General features: G+C 38.3%; 1 protein-coding gene across 1 annotated transcript in view; it reads right to left on the bottom strand.

Moving 5' to 3' along the window:
- Window positions 1-793: 793 nt before the first annotated feature.
- PRKG2 (protein kinase cGMP-dependent 2) overlaps window positions 794-17246 on the bottom strand; it is a 104649-nt gene continuing 88196 nt past the window's right edge. The window contains exons 15-19 of the mRNA XM_021702362.1: window positions 12040-12203; window positions 8636-8758; window positions 7646-7708; window positions 3047-3113; window positions 794-900 (exon numbers count right to left, since the gene is read on the bottom strand). Coding sequence (XP_021558037.1) covers window positions 805-900; window positions 3047-3113; window positions 7646-7708; window positions 8636-8758; window positions 12040-12203 — 513 coding nt within the window. The 3' untranslated portion in view covers window positions 794-804. The remainder of the gene's footprint in view (window positions 901-3046; window positions 3114-7645; window positions 7709-8635; window positions 8759-12039; window positions 12204-17246) is intronic.

Below are 17246 nucleotides of genomic sequence, written 5' to 3'. Positions count from 1 at the left end.
TAAGATAAAACCCTACCAAATGTCCATCACTTGACCACACATTTTAACTACCTTTAAAAAGGCTTTTGAAAAGTCTCTGAGGTATCACAGCTGGTCACAGGAGAACAAAAATATTTTTTGCTTTATTTTTTCAAAGTTCCCCAATGGAATATAATTACTGGCTGGGTGAATTAACTCATTTATGCTAGGAAGTGGTACCATTGGCTAATACCTAAACTTGCCTTTCCCCAGACTAGTATCAGATGCATGTTAATATGTTTCTAGGTTGAATGCAGGTGAAAATCAAGAGCTTCTATCCACTACGAAGATTTCTGCAAACCATGGGTTTGAGATGCCATAATGCTTACATGGAATTGTTGAGAGTAGGGGAAGTCTTCCAGAGTTCACCCATGTTCTTCCTTCCATGTGCATGACTTAGTTGCTCAAAGGCAAGACACTTTTTAAAACTTATTAAGACTCAAAGGAGACATGTATGATTGGGATGGAGCAATAGATTGCAGAGAAAATTATGCCCCCTCAACAAAAATTATTCTGACTATGGCGAGGGGAAGAGAATTGCCTCCAACATTTGAGAAGAGCAAAGAATAGAATACATGAAAAATTCAGAGCATCTAAATGAGACCTTATAACTCAGAACCACCTTCATATTCGCACTGTCCACCCAGCTCATGGGCAGGGAGTTCTCTTCCTTAATGGTCTCCCCAAAGACATAATACTCCTCCAAAGAGAGAAATGATCACTATTGGATTATTGGTCCTTATAGTCCTCTTCTGGATGTAGAGGCAATAATCATCTTTTCTTCTGTCAAAAGTCTTTATCCCAGCCTGACAGCTCATCTGGAGGCACTCCTTTTTCAGGGGGATACTTGTCGAAGTAGCTGTGGTCTGTGGGTCCACTGAGCTAATAGAGGAGGAATTAAACCAAAGGTGAGGATAATGCTGACTAAGCATGTTATATACGGGTAATGCTTTTTATATCTGAACACTGCTTTTATAGTGCAACCACTGGTAAGTTACATGTAAGGGGACAAGATGACCAACTATCATTTTTGAGTCACACTCTCAGCCTCTGAGATCTCCCCTTTAGTCCAAATGGATCCAGTCACTGCATTACATTCAACAGAAGCTACCTGGCTTGAGGAAGTATGTCCAAAAGAAAAGGTGACAGAAATGGCATCTATTTTTTTTTTTTCAGATTGAAAAACATTTTAAAAGTAAATATTTAAAAAAAATCTAAATTTGGGGCACCAGGGTGGCTCAGTCGGTTAAGCATCTGCCTTCAGCTCAGGTCATGATCCCTGGGTCCTGGGATGGAGCCCCGCATCAGGCTCCCTGCTCAGCAGGGAATCTGCTTCTCCCTCTCCTTGCTCCTGTGTGCTTGCTCTCTCTCTCAAATTAATAAATAAAATCTTTGATAAAAGTCAAAATTTGCCACTTTTAAATCCTTTTTCCACTTTATAAAAATTTCTCACCAACCTTGAATTTCTATATGGTTAATTGACCCATATAAAGTTTCCAGAATGCCAAACAAAAGGTCAATTCAAAATATTATTGTCCCTGTTGAAAGAGTGAAATGATTCTGGAATTAAACTATTTTACAAAGCAGGTGGTTTTCAATTCTTTGCTTTCAAACAAATTTTAAAAGTACCTGACTGAATTCTCAGCTGAAAGATCAGTAAAAATACTATTTATGATAAATCATAATGTGTTTTTTGGAAGAGTGGGGAGATCACTCAGAAGGCATTCAAAGTGACATTGCTATTATAAAACCCTCCACTCTCAGTTACTTATTTATGTGAACACAATTCTCAGCACTTAAGAGCCATATAATTTTAAAAACGAATAGAATTGATGTGGAGCCTGATCCCATTTTTTTTAATAAGTAACATTTCTCCCCCAGTACATAAGTAATTTCTTCTCAAGAAATATTTGTTAAATATTTGCTTTAAACGTTCGCAACATATTTCCGTTGTTTGATACTCCATGTTATAAAAATGTAATTACAACTGAATCCAGAAGAAATATGTGTGTTGTTACAGAAATTCCTGTTTGTCACAGGAATTTTAAAATTTAGAAAACTATAGTTGAAAGCCATTTAAAGAATAATCAAATACTAGCAGGCATAAAAATATTTTTACATAAGATGAAACTTTTTAGGGAAAATGAGATGGAAATATAAAAATATAAATTCAGAGAGGAAAAGGAATTATGTAATATTGCTGTCTGTAGATTTTAAATGACTAATGGGCATCCAGTCTCACTGGTATTTAGATTACATTACATATATTTAAAGGAGTAACGTTTTACTTTAAAATGTCAATATTTACAACATAGTGGAAATCACATCCTCCACAATTTAAACATACAATGAAAGAACTGAGATGGCAATCTAAAAATGGTTTTAAAATTCCTTTAAGGAGAACACAGCATAGAGTCTATAGGGTGTTGACTGAGATCATTCCTGAGTCATTCTCCGCGCCCCCACCCTTCCCCACCCTAAGTTAGCAGATGTTCTGTTTCCTCTCGAGCTATGCTGTCCAACCAGCCACAGGTGGTGACTGAGCACCCCAAAGGTGGCTAGTCCAAATTGGGACTGCTGTAAAATCCACATTTGGGATTTCAAAAACAGTATGGAAAAATAAATGTGACATCTCATTAATATTTTATGTTGATCGCATATCAAAATGACAATTTTTGATATATTGTAATAATTAAAATTAATTTCACCTGTTTCATTTTACCTGTGGCTAACCAGAAAATTTTAAATCACAGTATGATTCATATTTTACTTCTAGAGCCCTCTGTTAGCCTGACCAACATTGACTACCTGGGGACTTAGATTTATATGTAATTGGTTCCTGAGAACTGAGCTGATCTCCATCAAACAAGAAATACTGTTTAGTCCCCATAATCACAAATTGCTATGACATTTTCACCTAATTTTTAAAAAGTATTAAAAAAATCTAAAATGTGGTACACACCCCTATTCTGTTTATGAAAACAAAAACTAGAAAAAAATTAAGAAAGTAATATAGCAGATACCATACCTCTCTCTGTAAAGGTGATGGAAGGTTCCGTGCTTTCAGTCCCTCCCAATTAAAACCATTTAACCATCTGAGAAGTAGAAACAGTACAGAAGAATATTACTTATCTGATAAACTATCAGCCATCGAGTTATCTGTCAGTCCGTTTTGTTGCCCTCTCCCTGCCCGCTATAGTGCAGCTGCAAGGGGCGGGGGGGGGGGGGGGAATGCATAACCATGCTGGTTGTCTGGTCTCACGTTAGATCCATGCCCACTAACCTCAAGGGGGTAGTTCATGCTGCCCAGCAATTGGTCTAGATTTCCCTGTTGTCCCACTCACTGTCACGCTCCCTTAGACTCATAATTCATACTTTGTCCTCTCTCCTCAAACTTCCAGAAACTCCCCCCGTCCTCACTCCCTGAATGATGACCTGACTTACTATTTCACTGAGAAAACTGAGCTGTCACAAGCTTCCGCCAGTCTACCTGCCTGTCTGTTCACATCTGTGGATCCCTTTTCTCGTGCACCATGAGTTCACTGCCTTTGCTTCTAGGGAAGGTCAGCTCAGCTCCTGCACTGTGTACTTGATCCTGTGGCCTCCTCTATTCAAAGGCATGCTCCTGTCATTCTCCCCTCTATTGAATCATCAATGCCCACCTGCTAGATCATCCCCATCAGTTTGGAGACATTTTATTTCTTCCAACCACAAAACACCCTCCCTTGACCTGAGCTCCCATCCAGCTTTCACTTTGTTTCTCTCCTCCCACAGGAGGAAAACTCTTTGGAAGTTATCCAATCACTCTACTTACCCATTTTCTCCTGGCCACACTACAATCAGCACCCACCCCCTCCACTCCTGTGAATCTCCTCAATTCTCAGTTTTTGTATTACTTCACCTAGGAGAATTTGCCACCATTCATTACTCACACTTCCTGAAATACTTTTTTCACTTGGCTTCCAGGACATGTTATCCTACCAACTTGGGTGCTTTCCCTCGTTTCCCACTGCTATTTCCATAGGACGCTGGTGTGCTCCAGGGTATCTGAAAACTGGCTAGAGGCCAGACCGTGCAGGTCTTGTAGAACACAGTACGGAATCAGGATTTTATGCTTAATGGGAAGCCATTAGAAAGTTCTAAGGAAATGATGGAATCTAAGCACCCTTCCAAAAGATAATTCTGGCTGCTATGTGGAGCATGACCAGAGGGGGCTGTAAGGAGGCAGGGTGGTGGTAGAGGTGTGAGGCTGAGGGCTGGGGAATTTGGGTGGCTGTCACACTCCTGTCTGTCAGCCCCGCCAAAAATGATGCTCTTCCACCTTTTCTAATCTCTTCTCACCGCTGGAGTTGGTTTTCATTCAGTCCTTGACTGGATTCCCCATTCCAAGTCTAAGCTTGGCAAGAGTAAAAGTACTATAAACAGAGGGAAGGCTCTAGTACATTCCATTTCAGGTGCCATTCTTAACCCAAGGGGCCATTTTAGTATAAGCTGCTGAGACACTAATCAAAGAGTGAAAGTCAGACAGCAACCCTAGCTGTAAGGCTTCCCCTGTCCTTGCTACAAAGCCAAAGAGTCCTCTCCTTGATCTACCCATCAGCTTCTTGGCATAGACTGAAGCTTCATTTTTAGGGATTTCTAGGTGCACAGTCATGTGGATTCTTTTCTTTTGCCACCAAATACTGCCACAATTTCTTTTAACATATTTTATAGTGCTCTCTACCCAGAAGCTACTCCATAAACATTAATAAAAATCATTACTGTTACCCTACTGAATCAAAGAGCCTATACATTTCTTGCTGAGTACTTGCTACAATTTGACTTACGGCAATATTTACTTAACATGAGTGGCCATTCACTTAACACTTGGCCTTTTGACACTAACCACATTTTAAGTAACACAAGTGCCAGCATGCATTCATGTGTAAAAAATATTCACCAAAGAAATATTAGCAGCAATGGCACATAAACTGCTTCTTCATTTTTAGAAGACTGGTAGAAGCTATTCTGGAAAGTAATTTTAGCAGCTAGAAATATTACAGGTAACATTAAGGCACTTGAAACAAATTATTCCTCTATCTAGCAGGAAAGATTTAATTGCACCCTACAAATATATTATCCCTCTTTTCAGATAGGTGTTGGGAGACATGATTGATGCCTAGTTCATATGTTAGCTCAGAAATAGGGGAGGGAGGAGCTCTGATTATGTTTAGTTAAGATGATTTAACTCAGAGGGGTGCCTGGGTGGCTCAGTTGGTTAAGCGACTGCCTTCGGCTCAGGTCATGATCCTGGAGTCCCGGAATCGAGTCCCGCATCGGGCTCCCTGCTTGGCAGGGAGTCTGCTTCTCCCTCTGACCCTCCTCCCTCTCATGCTCTCTGTCTCTCATTCTCTCTCTCTCAAATAAATAAATAAAATCTTTAAAAAAAAAAAAGATGATTTAACTCAGAATGGACAAACATAACAATATGTCATGTTAAACTGCATTGTTTTTAAATACAAAGTTAAAATGAAGGGTTCTCTGAGAAAAAAGCATACATTTTACTTTAGAGAAGAGTGAGAAAATCTGATGGCAAATTTCAGAAAGATTTTCTTTTTAATTCCAAGAGTACACAGAGTAGAGAAACTATAAGCCTTGAAGACTTATGGAAGGTTTTAGAGCATTCCTACTTAAAAGCAGGTTCCTAACCACCACCCCCCCGCCAGCTTTATATTTTAAGAAACACTAGGTAAATCAGATGAAATAATGTCTTTGAGCTCTCTGGGCTCACTGAAACGCACTGTGTAAATTTGGTCCATCTTATTACTGAACTCTACCCCATGCACTGCACTTCAAATCTACCCTTACGTGGCCAAGAACATCCCGCCTGTTAAGAAGAGTGGGCCAATTAATCCCTACAGGGAAGGAAATTCAAAATTCTTCACTACCATGCTGAGGTGAGAAAATCCTTTAGCTTCAGTTTGCATGCGCACCCAATCACAATTTGACAGCTACATTTAAATGAGCCTCAGGTAAATAAGAAAGAAAAGATAAAACCAGAGCCTGTTAACCCTGACCACCTGGGAGCAAAACGTGAAGACACTTCCTTAATGAGCAAAAGGAGGACAATACATTGGAGGGATGACTTTAATTGATGGGACACTTGTTTGCTCAATATGAATAGTGTGTTTATGTGTCATTTTATAATGAGAAAAGAAATTGTAATAACCGCATGGAGAAAGAAAGATGAATTGGAATCTAAGACAAATAATGAGCTTTATACTGAAGGCAATCCAAAGGATGAAAAAGAATAATAAAAATACTATAGGCATTTTCATGTCTATAAAATGCACAGCTGAGTCTGTCTCTTTCATCCTCCCTCCCTCCTAACACACCCTTAAGGCAAAGCCCAATATGAATTTACAATGTTGAATACATGGCTTTATTTCAAGTGAGTTCATGAATAGATAGAGCAGGGTTGGCAGCCTGGGGAATTTTTTTTTTTTTTTTGAAGCTGCACCATTACTGTTAAGCAAAATGAATAGTGTTTCTATTCAGAAGCTTTTCTCCCTTTATTTCCACACTGTGTTCTGTGCCTCTAATTCTTCAGGAAAAAATACCCAGATAGGAATGAAATACTGAGACGTGTTTTCATTTCTGAACATAAACACTTCAGTGTGTTCACAGGTTGTCAATGATGAAATTCTCCAATTTAGTTTTTCTGTTATCAATAGTACTATCAGTTGGTGATATTTTTTGTATATCGTAAGCAAAATTAAAACATTTTGAGGATTGCAGGATTTAGCTAGGCATCAGTTGTTTTAAAAATCTGAAAGGCTTGAACTCTACATATATAAACCAAATCAAAGAGGATAATTCATGGAAGTTATTACTGGTTCTGAAGGCTAGCTTCAGAAATCCACAGAAGTGCAAAGATGCATGTTAGATTATTGTATAAGGCTGAAATAGTGTTTGAGGTTTTGTGGAAATCAATGTACTTTATCCCAAATGTAAAATACAATACTAGGCTTCAAAATTTGGAGAGCTAGTCAAAGGAAATTGTATTTAAAATAAATATATACTATTAACTAAAACTGAAATATAATACTATTTAACAATTGATTTCTCTTTAATGTTGACAACAGTGACTATATCGTACTTTAATCACAAATCAAAGGTCAAAATTAGAACTTAATTTCTCTATAGAATCCAAGCTGATATTTTTAAAAAATAATAAGGGGCTCCTGGGTGGCTCAGTGGGTTAAGCATCCAACCCTTGATCCCAGCTCAGGTCTTGATCTTGGAGACATTCATTGAGCTCCACACCCAGTGTGGAACCTACTTAAAAAATAAACATAAAAATAAAAATAGCAGTGTATAAAAAGCTAAGTTGCTATAACTTAAAGATGTGATTTTGTCACTTGTTTTAGAATTTCATCCATTCTTGATGTGAATTTTCAGCATTAGAGAAATCACCTTGAGACTGATTATTGTAACTGTACCTAGTAAAACACAAATTAAAAATAAAACACCAAAAAGGAAAAATTGAGCATCTGTAAAGCGACTCTTGTGACCTACAACAAAAGCTTCAAGATTACATTTTTCTAAAAATTTCTATTATTTTCTGGGCCAAGCAATAGCTATGTACCTGTGTTTCTTAATGTCATTGATTCCATTCTTCAGATTTCCAAGTCTTTCTGTTGGATTTTGCCTAAAATAAAAATTTTTGAAGGGCAATTTATAATAATTATGCTTTGGTGAATTTTAAATTAAAATTTAACATTTTTTCTTTATGTATTTATTCATTCATTATTCAACAATATTCATAGGCCAAGCAGCTGAGTACAGGGAAATGAAAAACACATGCCCCTCTCCAGTATACAAACACACACACACACACACACACACACACACACACATCGGTGCTTTAAATGAGCTATGAATAAGGATGTTATCTTACCAACTTTGCTGAGAAAAAACAGGGAAATCTTTAAAGAATCATTTACATCTGAGCTGGAATCTTAGAAACACGCAGAGATTTCTGTTGGCAACCCACAACTAGGTTTCATGTTCTAAATTTACTAAATGCTAATGCTTTAAAAAACAGTTCAAATGTGCAAAAAAAGAAAAAAGAAAAGAAAACAGTGACAAAGCAAAGTTTAAACACAAATTCCAGAAGTCTTCTGTTCTCCAATATATTATTTTTAAGGGTAAATAGAAATTAGGAATAATTTAAAGTAAGGCCAGAGAGGTACTGTTTTTTAAAATGAAGACTGACAGAGGGCAAGGAGTGACACTTTGTCACCGCCACTGGTTTTCTCTCAAAATAACAAGGTTGTTAATTAATTACTCCCTTATTAAACTAATGTTCTTTTGCCTTAATACAGATAAAGATGATTCCCAAAGATAAGCTGACTGATAACTGTAGATCTCTTTTAAACTGTAAGTAGGTACTGTGATTCTGTAACATGAAGTAAACTCAAACTCCTAGTGAAGAAATGATTTCCTTTAAATATAATTTAGCTACATAGAAAAGTACAAAAAGTAAATGCATACCTAATTTTAAATTGTGTGGACACAGAAATGAGAAGACTTCACACATTCCCCAAGAAGTAGGGATTTTAATTTTCATTCTCACCTGCAAAGTCTCCGAATCAAATCCTCAGGTCGTCTTGTGATCTTTCTGGGAAAATCTATTTTTTCAATTCCTTTGAGAATCAAATTGTAGGTCATCATTTGGTCAATCCCAGAAAAGGGAGGGCTGGAGAAAAGCCAAAATAGGACACTAGGACCAACGTGTCAGACACATTTACAACTGACTTTCTTACCTTTTCTTCCCTTCCTCCCTCCTCCTTTCTCATTAGTCATTGTATTAAAAAATCTGGATATATGCTAGAAAATAATTTCATTGATTTCATATCACTTAACAAATGACACACGTACACATACAGGTGATTTTTCAGTTGGTGATAATCACTAAAAAGAAAAATCAAGGAGGGGACAGAGTAATGGAGAGAGGTGTGATCTTCTTAAACCCGGTAGATGGGAAAAGCCTCTTTCATAAGTTGACAATTGAGCAGTGGTATCAATGAAGAGAAGGGGGGAATGAGCCGCACTGTTATCTGTAAGCAAAAGATTCAGAGACAGCAGGTACAAAGGCCATGAGTCAGGAGTGGCATGGGCTGCTCTGCCAACGGTGAGGAGGGCTGGGTTGCTGGGGGAATGAGTAAGGAAGCAGAAGAGGGGTAGAAGCAATGAGGGTCATATCATGCGAAGCTAGTGGGTGATGCTAATGGCCTAGGAATGTACTCTGAGTCAGATGGCGGAGTTTACAGCAGTCAGAGTAAGCTTTTTAAGAAAAAATGTGTCAAAAATGACCTTTGACAGTGCTAGCAATGGGGGAAGGAAGGCCTGGTGGCCTGAACTATGATGGTAGAAGTGAAGGTGGTGAGATGTGGTTGGATTCTGGATCTATTTAGATGGTAAAGCCAATAGGATTTGCCAATGTTGTGAATGTGGTGTGTAGGAGAAAGAAAAGATTCAAGAATGATGCTGAAGTGTTTTGACTTATGGAATGGAGCTATTGCTTACTAAGAGAAGAAAGGCTGGAGTGGGGGCCAAAAGTGGGGGTCCAGAGGTCCAGAGCATGTTATGAAATGTCCAAATGGGAGTTAGGTTTTAAATGTCCAAACAGAGATGCTATGCAGGCAGCTGAATTTGTGAGGCTGGCATTCAGGAAAGAGAGCTGGAGGTGTGATTGTGGGGTGTCATCAGATAGGATTTCTGGCCATGAACTTGATATCTGCCAAGGAGTGAGTAGATAGAAAAGAGATCAAGGACTAAAGTGGCCCAATGTGGAGAGGTCAGGAGGATAAGAAGGATTCAGCAATGAAGACAAAGATGGAGCCAAATAAATGAGAGAAAGGGAGGTCCTAGAAGGCATGTGAAGAGAGTACTTCAAGGGAAGCATTGCTAGGGTGAGTAAGAAAGCATTGGGAATTGACCACTGAATTTGGATAACGTTTTAACTCACATGCTTTGCTATTAAAAATACTTTATTCTATTGTGTCACTTAATTTGAAGATGACTTTCATGAACTACTCTGCTATATCTTGGCCATGCTTGAGACCTTTTGCTAGTGAGTTCCCACTCTCAGGAATAAACATGAAATAAGGTTGGTGCAACAATCTATGTCTTGCTTGTAAAGAAAATAAGATACGAAAAAATAAAAAAAGAAAATGAGGTATGAAACAAAAAGCATTGCTCTATTTTCAATACTTTTGTATTTACAGTTATGTTGTGTTTGTTGTGTTGTGCTGTGTTTTAGTTCTTTTTCTCATTTTCCTTTACCTCCTGACTCTCTAGAGTTCAGGGCATTTAAAATTAACTTTTTTCATGCCCTACCCTGAAAACCTTTATAAGAACAATTTCTCAAGTTCTTGACAGTTCAAAGCCACTTTAACAACTCCAAGTTATTGGGGATCCCCTTTCCTTATTCCCTCACTTTATTTCCTTATTCCTTGTAGAAGCTTATTCCAGCTGATAAAGACTGAGTTCTATATTCCCTAGCTACCACACGAACCATCATGTATTTCTTACAAATGCAGCTGACAAATTTCACAGGGATGAGGAACACATTCTTGAAACAGAACTCCTTGTGTCCCAAGACAGTAAACATCTTTCTCTCTGAAGGACAGTCTGGAGAATTTTCTCTTCTATCCATCAAAATCTTAAGCAATGACTATTTGAAAATGAATACAGATAATATAAAATAATCTTTCATATCTGTTTGCTCAATGCACGTGGACAAAGAAGTAGAATATACAGCCACAGGTAATCAATCTAACATTAGAAATTTGCAGTATAAAAGTTCCAGGTTTTATGAAACTCTTTTTAAGTATGTGTTGAGACTTGAATCCCCATCAAAGGGCTCATTTCAGTATTTCATATGCCATTCCATAAGCAAATCTGCTCTGAAAGTAAGACTGAGAATATTTGCTTACAAAGGTTTGTAAGGATGATCAAAACAGTTGATGAAAAACAGAGGGAGAAAAACTGAACTGTATCCTGTGGGGATGTCCATGCATTACATTAAAAATGCGTACGTTATAAGGCATAGGTGTGTAATGGAAAGTGTGTCATATTTAGGGTTAGAAGATCTGGGATCGAATCCCTGACCTTAAGCAGGTAGCAGGTAGCTCTCTGTTCTGGCTGTCTAATCCATAACATTTAAGTCATAAAATAAAAAAAATTCCTTCTTTAACTTCCACACAAATTCATAAAAATTAGAGAATACACATGTAAGAGCTCTGTAAACTGTAAAGTGCTTTACAATGTGAGGTAATATTACATAGAGCCTATGTATGTGTATATGCATGTGTGGGTGTAAATGCATGTGCACGTATGTGTATGCATGCGTGCATGATGAATATTTGGGATCCTGGATTCATTAATATAGCCCTTTAATCCCTCCAGGGGCGACAATTCAATTTGAACTGCTAAACCTCCTGCTGTGTCTGGTCTCTGTTCATTAGCACCTCTACAAGACGATTGACAAGGAGATTAAAATTTAAATCCAGCAATGTTCCTTTCTCTTAAGTTTTCTGGTTAATGATTCATTGGGAAGATGGAAGAATGCAGCTAAATTTAGTTTCATTGTTTAATGGATTTAATCGGAACATGATTACAATTTTCTCCATTACAAAAAATATATATGAGAGGAAATAATAACAGCCCACAGCCTCAATTCGTCTCCTTATTCTTACAATGGAATTACCAAACCTTCACACAGTTAACATGTTATCTATAATAACAGGCCTTGCCATTTTAGGTAAACCAAAGCAATTCTGTACTTCTTTCCTGTACCTTCTGGAATGTTTTCTCCATGTTACAAACCAGCAAAGCATGCTATATGTAAAATATACAAAGGGGAAAAGTCATCACACTTAATCAAAAACATTTCTAAAAATTAAACTCTTAAATTATATATTTTTTATCATTAGTAAATTATTTTAATACTTCTGTGAACTTGAAGGTACTTACTTGCCGGTTAGGAGCTCATACACTAGAATTCCCAGAGACCAAAAATCCACACTGAAGTCATGTCCTTTGTTGAGAATGACTTCAGGAGCTACATACTCTGGAGTTCCACAGAATGTCCATGTTTTCTGTCCAGATCCTATTTTCTTAGCAAATCCAAAGTCAACCTGGAAGACAATGTCAAAGACATTTTCAGAGACCATAAAACTCATGTTCTTCTTTATGTGTCCCTCTAACTTCTCCAACCTTCTGTCTATACCTCCACCCTTCCTTTCTCACACACACACAAACACACACACACACACACACACATACACACCACTGACACTCTCATTTATTCTTTTGCAGAACCAGGTATAAATCTAGTTACAATGGAGAAAGTTCCATGCACACACCTCTATGCCCATGACACCTAGAAGATGAGAGGAATGGCTAGCATAGACCATTACAACAAATGTAAAGCTCAGAGCAAGCAGACAAATAATTTTCTAACCAATGGCGGCATTCATTAGGAAGAGGAGAGAGAAAGGGGAAGTGATCGACCCTGGTGCACTTTAAGTTCCATCATAAAAAGAAAAGTATAGCAAAATTGAGAGTTTGGGAAAGGGACCATTGTTGAGAGAAAGGGAGTCTTAAAATTCTGATCCATCTTTAAAAACCATGATACACAATGTCTGCATCCTCTACATTCTGACATTCCATAGAAAAAGCCAGGATCACCTCTTCTCAACTTTGGCCAGACTATGGACACTTTGAATCCTTCTCCCGCAGATCAGCTGTGAATAGCACCTGAATGAACTTATTTGTCCTGAAAAGACACAGTCAGCACCCACCACTGGCCAGGCTCTGTGCTAGGCTTACAGATACAGAGCTGCCTAGGAGAAACTCAGAGTGTTGGGAATACTTACACATATGCGATTAATATTATTTCATGTGATACATGATAGAGTAGAAGATTATGCAGAGGGCCAAAAAACATATACTTTTGGAACATTAGGGAAAAGACCACTGGGGAAGATGTCATTAGGAGGCTGATATCTGAGCTTGGCCCTGAACGAGGATCAGGAACTCTCCTCGGGGAATAAGTTGGTGCTACCCTCATCCATCTTTTCAGAATAGGCCCCTCCACTTCTCTGAGACTCTATTCAATGAACCAACTGTGCACAGAACAGAGATGGGCGAGAAGTCTGGAGCAACAGGAAGACTCGCTCACTGAATGGGGGCAGTGTACATGACTGACATCCTGCCCTGCAAAACAAACAGTTGGTTTCTGTCCACAGGCGTTATTTAGCATGTACTCTTCATCTCCAATACATACAGGTATTATTTTAATAAAACTGCCCTTCACCTCCCTGAAGTAAACAGACACACAAATTATACCTGAGCCTCAAGGTTCACATTTTAAGAGTTTCATTATGCACATGGGCTATCGCAATAACATGGCAATAATATTGAGTAAAAGAATAAATAAATAAGGTTAACATATCAAAATAGGCCCTCACCTGAAAGAGTATGTCAATGAACTATAAAATCCAGCCCTCGTTTATTTATTCGAATACTAATATTTAAAGTCTTTGTTTTATCTTAAATAAATCTCTTAGAAATTTAGCTTTCCACTAATGCTTTTTAGTACTTATCATGCAACAGCAAGGATTTCCTTATTAGAAAAAGGGAATTTAAGCAGCCTAATTTGAAGTGGGATTTTACTGTTTTCTTTTATCTATAGAAAATGACTCATAAAGATTTTATCTAAGGGATGGCTGGGGATACTATGAAATTAAAATTTGTAACCACCTGAGATTAGCTTATATACTTATTCCTCAGAGGAAGAACCAATATGAAAATCCTAGCTAATTTTATAAAGACTGAAATTTAAGAGACAAGAAAGCAATGCTTATAATTGCATTTGTGTGTATGCACATACGGAAATATTATATTTTGTTGTTTTATAATAGCCTTCCAACACATTTTTTTTCATTGCATTTAAGTTTTCCTTTTAAAACTGATTGGGTGTTCATTAGATGCTTAGGAGAGTTTTTCTAGCTCTGAAAATGGTGAATTTTAATTTGAATAGCTGGTTTTGCTTTTGTAGTATTTAAATATTGACCCACAGAGATGGCCATAATTATAGTAAGATTTTTTTTTTTTAAAGATTTTATTTATTTATTTGACAGAGACAGAGATAGCGAGAGCAGGAACACAAGCAGCGGGAGCGGGAGAGGGAGAAGCAGGCTTCCCCCCGAGGAGGGAGCCCGATGTGGGACTCGATCCCAGGGCCCTGGGATCATGACCTGAGCCGAAGTTAGACGCTTAATGACTGAGCCACCCAGGCGCCCTATACTAAGATTTTAAGACTTATGAGAACTTACCACTTTTCTTTGATCTTATCAACTTCAGTCTAATCCATTTGGTCAGAGGAAATTGACACTCAGACCTATCCAAAGTCAAATGCCTAATCAAGAAAGACCCAGATCTTCTGATGTCAAGTTCTGTGCATTTTCTACAACCATTCACATCACCTCTGTCTTATACCACCCGTGGATTCCACCACAAAGTTTCAGCCTTTTGTTTTTTTGGGGTTTTTTAAAGATTTTATTTATTTATTTGACAGAAAGACACACAGAGAGAGAGAGGGAACACAAGCAGGGAGAGTGGGAGAGGGAGAAGCACGCTCCCTGCTGAGCAGGGAAGCCGATGCGGGGCTCGATCCCAGGACCCTGGGATCATGACCTGAGAGGAATGCAGACGCTTAACGACTGAGCCACCTACGCGCCCCAAGCTTCAGCCTTTTTAACACTATCTCTTCTAGGCGACAGAAATGTAAGTTTCTTCGTTCACTCACGGAATAGCTATTGAATACCAGTATGTACCAAGCACCAGTCCTCTCAGAGATGGCATTCGAGAGAAAGAGGAGAACTAGCATAAAAATAGAAGATCATGTATAATAATGCCAGAGAGTGACATATGCTTGCAGAAACACATGGCAGAGTGGGGTACGGCAATCAATAGGAATTTTATTCTCAATAGAGTGACCAGGAAAGGGCTCTCTGAGGAGGTAGCATTTGAGCAGATTTCAGCAGCAATCTGACTGAAATAAGAAAAAGGCTCTGAGCAAGAGTGATTCTGACAGAGAAAGAGCAGCGCGAAAGCCCTAGCCTTTGGGAACGTGCGTGGTAAGTTCAAGGCTCAGCAAGAAGGCCAGTGTGGCTGGGCCACTATGAATGAGGGGAAGAGAGACAGGAAGCGAAGGCAGATTAGGTACTGGTCTGGTAAACCCCAGAAAGAACTTCAGTTTTGTTTTTGGTTTTTTTTTGTCTAAGAGGCCACTGGAGGATTAAGAGGATATACATGTCCTGACTAATGTTTTAAAGGATCATTCTAGAAGGCAAGAAAATATTCCCACACTTTTTTTTTTTTAATTCTACTCACAAAACTGAGCTTTCAGGAAGAATATCCAGAGAAGCTACACACAGGTTTTCTCTTGTCTCTATTAAATTTCCATTATGAAAGGCAGCTTACATGATGTTGAGAGTTTAAACACATCAAGTCTCCAAAGATTTTAATGAATTAGAAGGTTTTTAAGATGCTTCTAAATCTGCAGTGGTGATTGCATCATTCAGAAATAGCAAAATTAACATTGTGGCTTGCTGGAGCCTGTGTCCAGTTGGTATTAGCTTTTTCCCCGAAGTTTCTCTCTGGGTCAGTAAATTTGTCAGCTATTGGTTCTCTTGGTCACATAAAAAAATGGATACAAAATGACCAGTCTAATTAAGCCAAATAAGTCATGGGGACATAACATTCCAAAAAAATATTTATGTGGAATTTTCAGGGCACCTACTTTGCCCAAGTCTAGACAAGGGTGCAAAGGAATCTGTTTATCCTGTCTGCAACAACCAATGATGATTTCATGTCCTTGTGATACTAATGTCCATCCACTAAAATGGGCAACAGTGGATGGTCTCCACTGGATGGGAGTGAGGAGGCTAAGGTATGCGTCTTTCATGGCAACAACCCATTCTTTATGGGGGTGTGGTGACCCACCCCAAATACTTAGTGCGTTTACTTGAAAGTGGGCAAGTTGAAGGGGAGCTCTGCATGCATGAGCACAAACTGAAAAAAATTTTTGGACGCTCATCTCCTATGCCACCACCTCTCTGAAGCCTTCCTTGAATTTATAGAACCAATTCCTTTCTCCTCTGAGGTGTTTAACACTGTTTATATTCCACAGTTACATTCCTTGGGGCAACATCCTCTAGTTGTGTGTGAATAAATCTAGCTCCTTGAGGAGAAGCGTTATACCTATTCATTTTGTAACCCCTACAGCATTTGTAACACAGCAGATGTTCAACACCTATTTGGTGAAAAAAATCTGAATGAAGAGATAACTGTTAACATGAGTTTCGATAAGATATGTAAATGCACATGTATAAGTATGATCTTCACAACAGCTTGGGGAGTGAGCAACTGTTATCCTGATGTTAAAGAGGAGAAAATTAAAGTCTAGGAAGGTCGTGGATATGGGAGGTGAGACTTGAACCAGGTTCCAAAGGGAACCTTCCCATTATATATAAACCGATGAGGAAGTAGAAGATTTTTAAGAGAAAAGAAGCAACATACATTCAGCACATTGGTGGGAAAAGCTTAATCACTACTCAATAAGTACAGCTAATAATGGTCGAGCAGAAAGAATATAGTGGGAGCTGATAATTACTTTTATTTGTCAAGTTAGAAAAAAACCCTGAAACATAAACTAATGTGACCCATATGCAGGTTATAAAGCACCCCCATAGCTACCACCAGGTAAACGGAGCAGAGCCAGTGCAGAAGCCCTGTGTGTTCCTTCCCCGGCATCCTACTGCACATTGCCAAGAGGTCACCACTCCTCTGACTTTGGTGTTCGTTGGGTACTCGCATTCCTTTCTAATATTACCACATATTTCAGATCCGTAAGTAAAATAAGTTCTCGTTTTTAAAAACTTTAGATAAATCTTACATCTGTTCTCAGGCAAACTGCCTATTTTCATTTAAAATTATCTTTGTGAATTTAATTGATATTGGGGTACATTTATTTTCACTGCTGTATCATACACCACTGAATTAACATGAAATGATTTTTTCTGTCCATTATGCTATTGATGGGCATTTGCCTAATATCTAATTGTGTGCTATCACAAAAATGCTTCTATTAATATCATTTTCCATATTACCTA

This window comes from Neomonachus schauinslandi, chromosome 2, assembly GCF_002201575.2.
Source record: "Neomonachus schauinslandi chromosome 2, ASM220157v2, whole genome shotgun sequence".
Lineage (NCBI taxonomy): Eukaryota > Metazoa > Chordata > Mammalia > Carnivora > Phocidae > Neomonachus > Neomonachus schauinslandi.
Note: the sequence above shows the minus strand (reverse complement) of the source record. Positions and strands in the feature narration are given on the sequence as shown.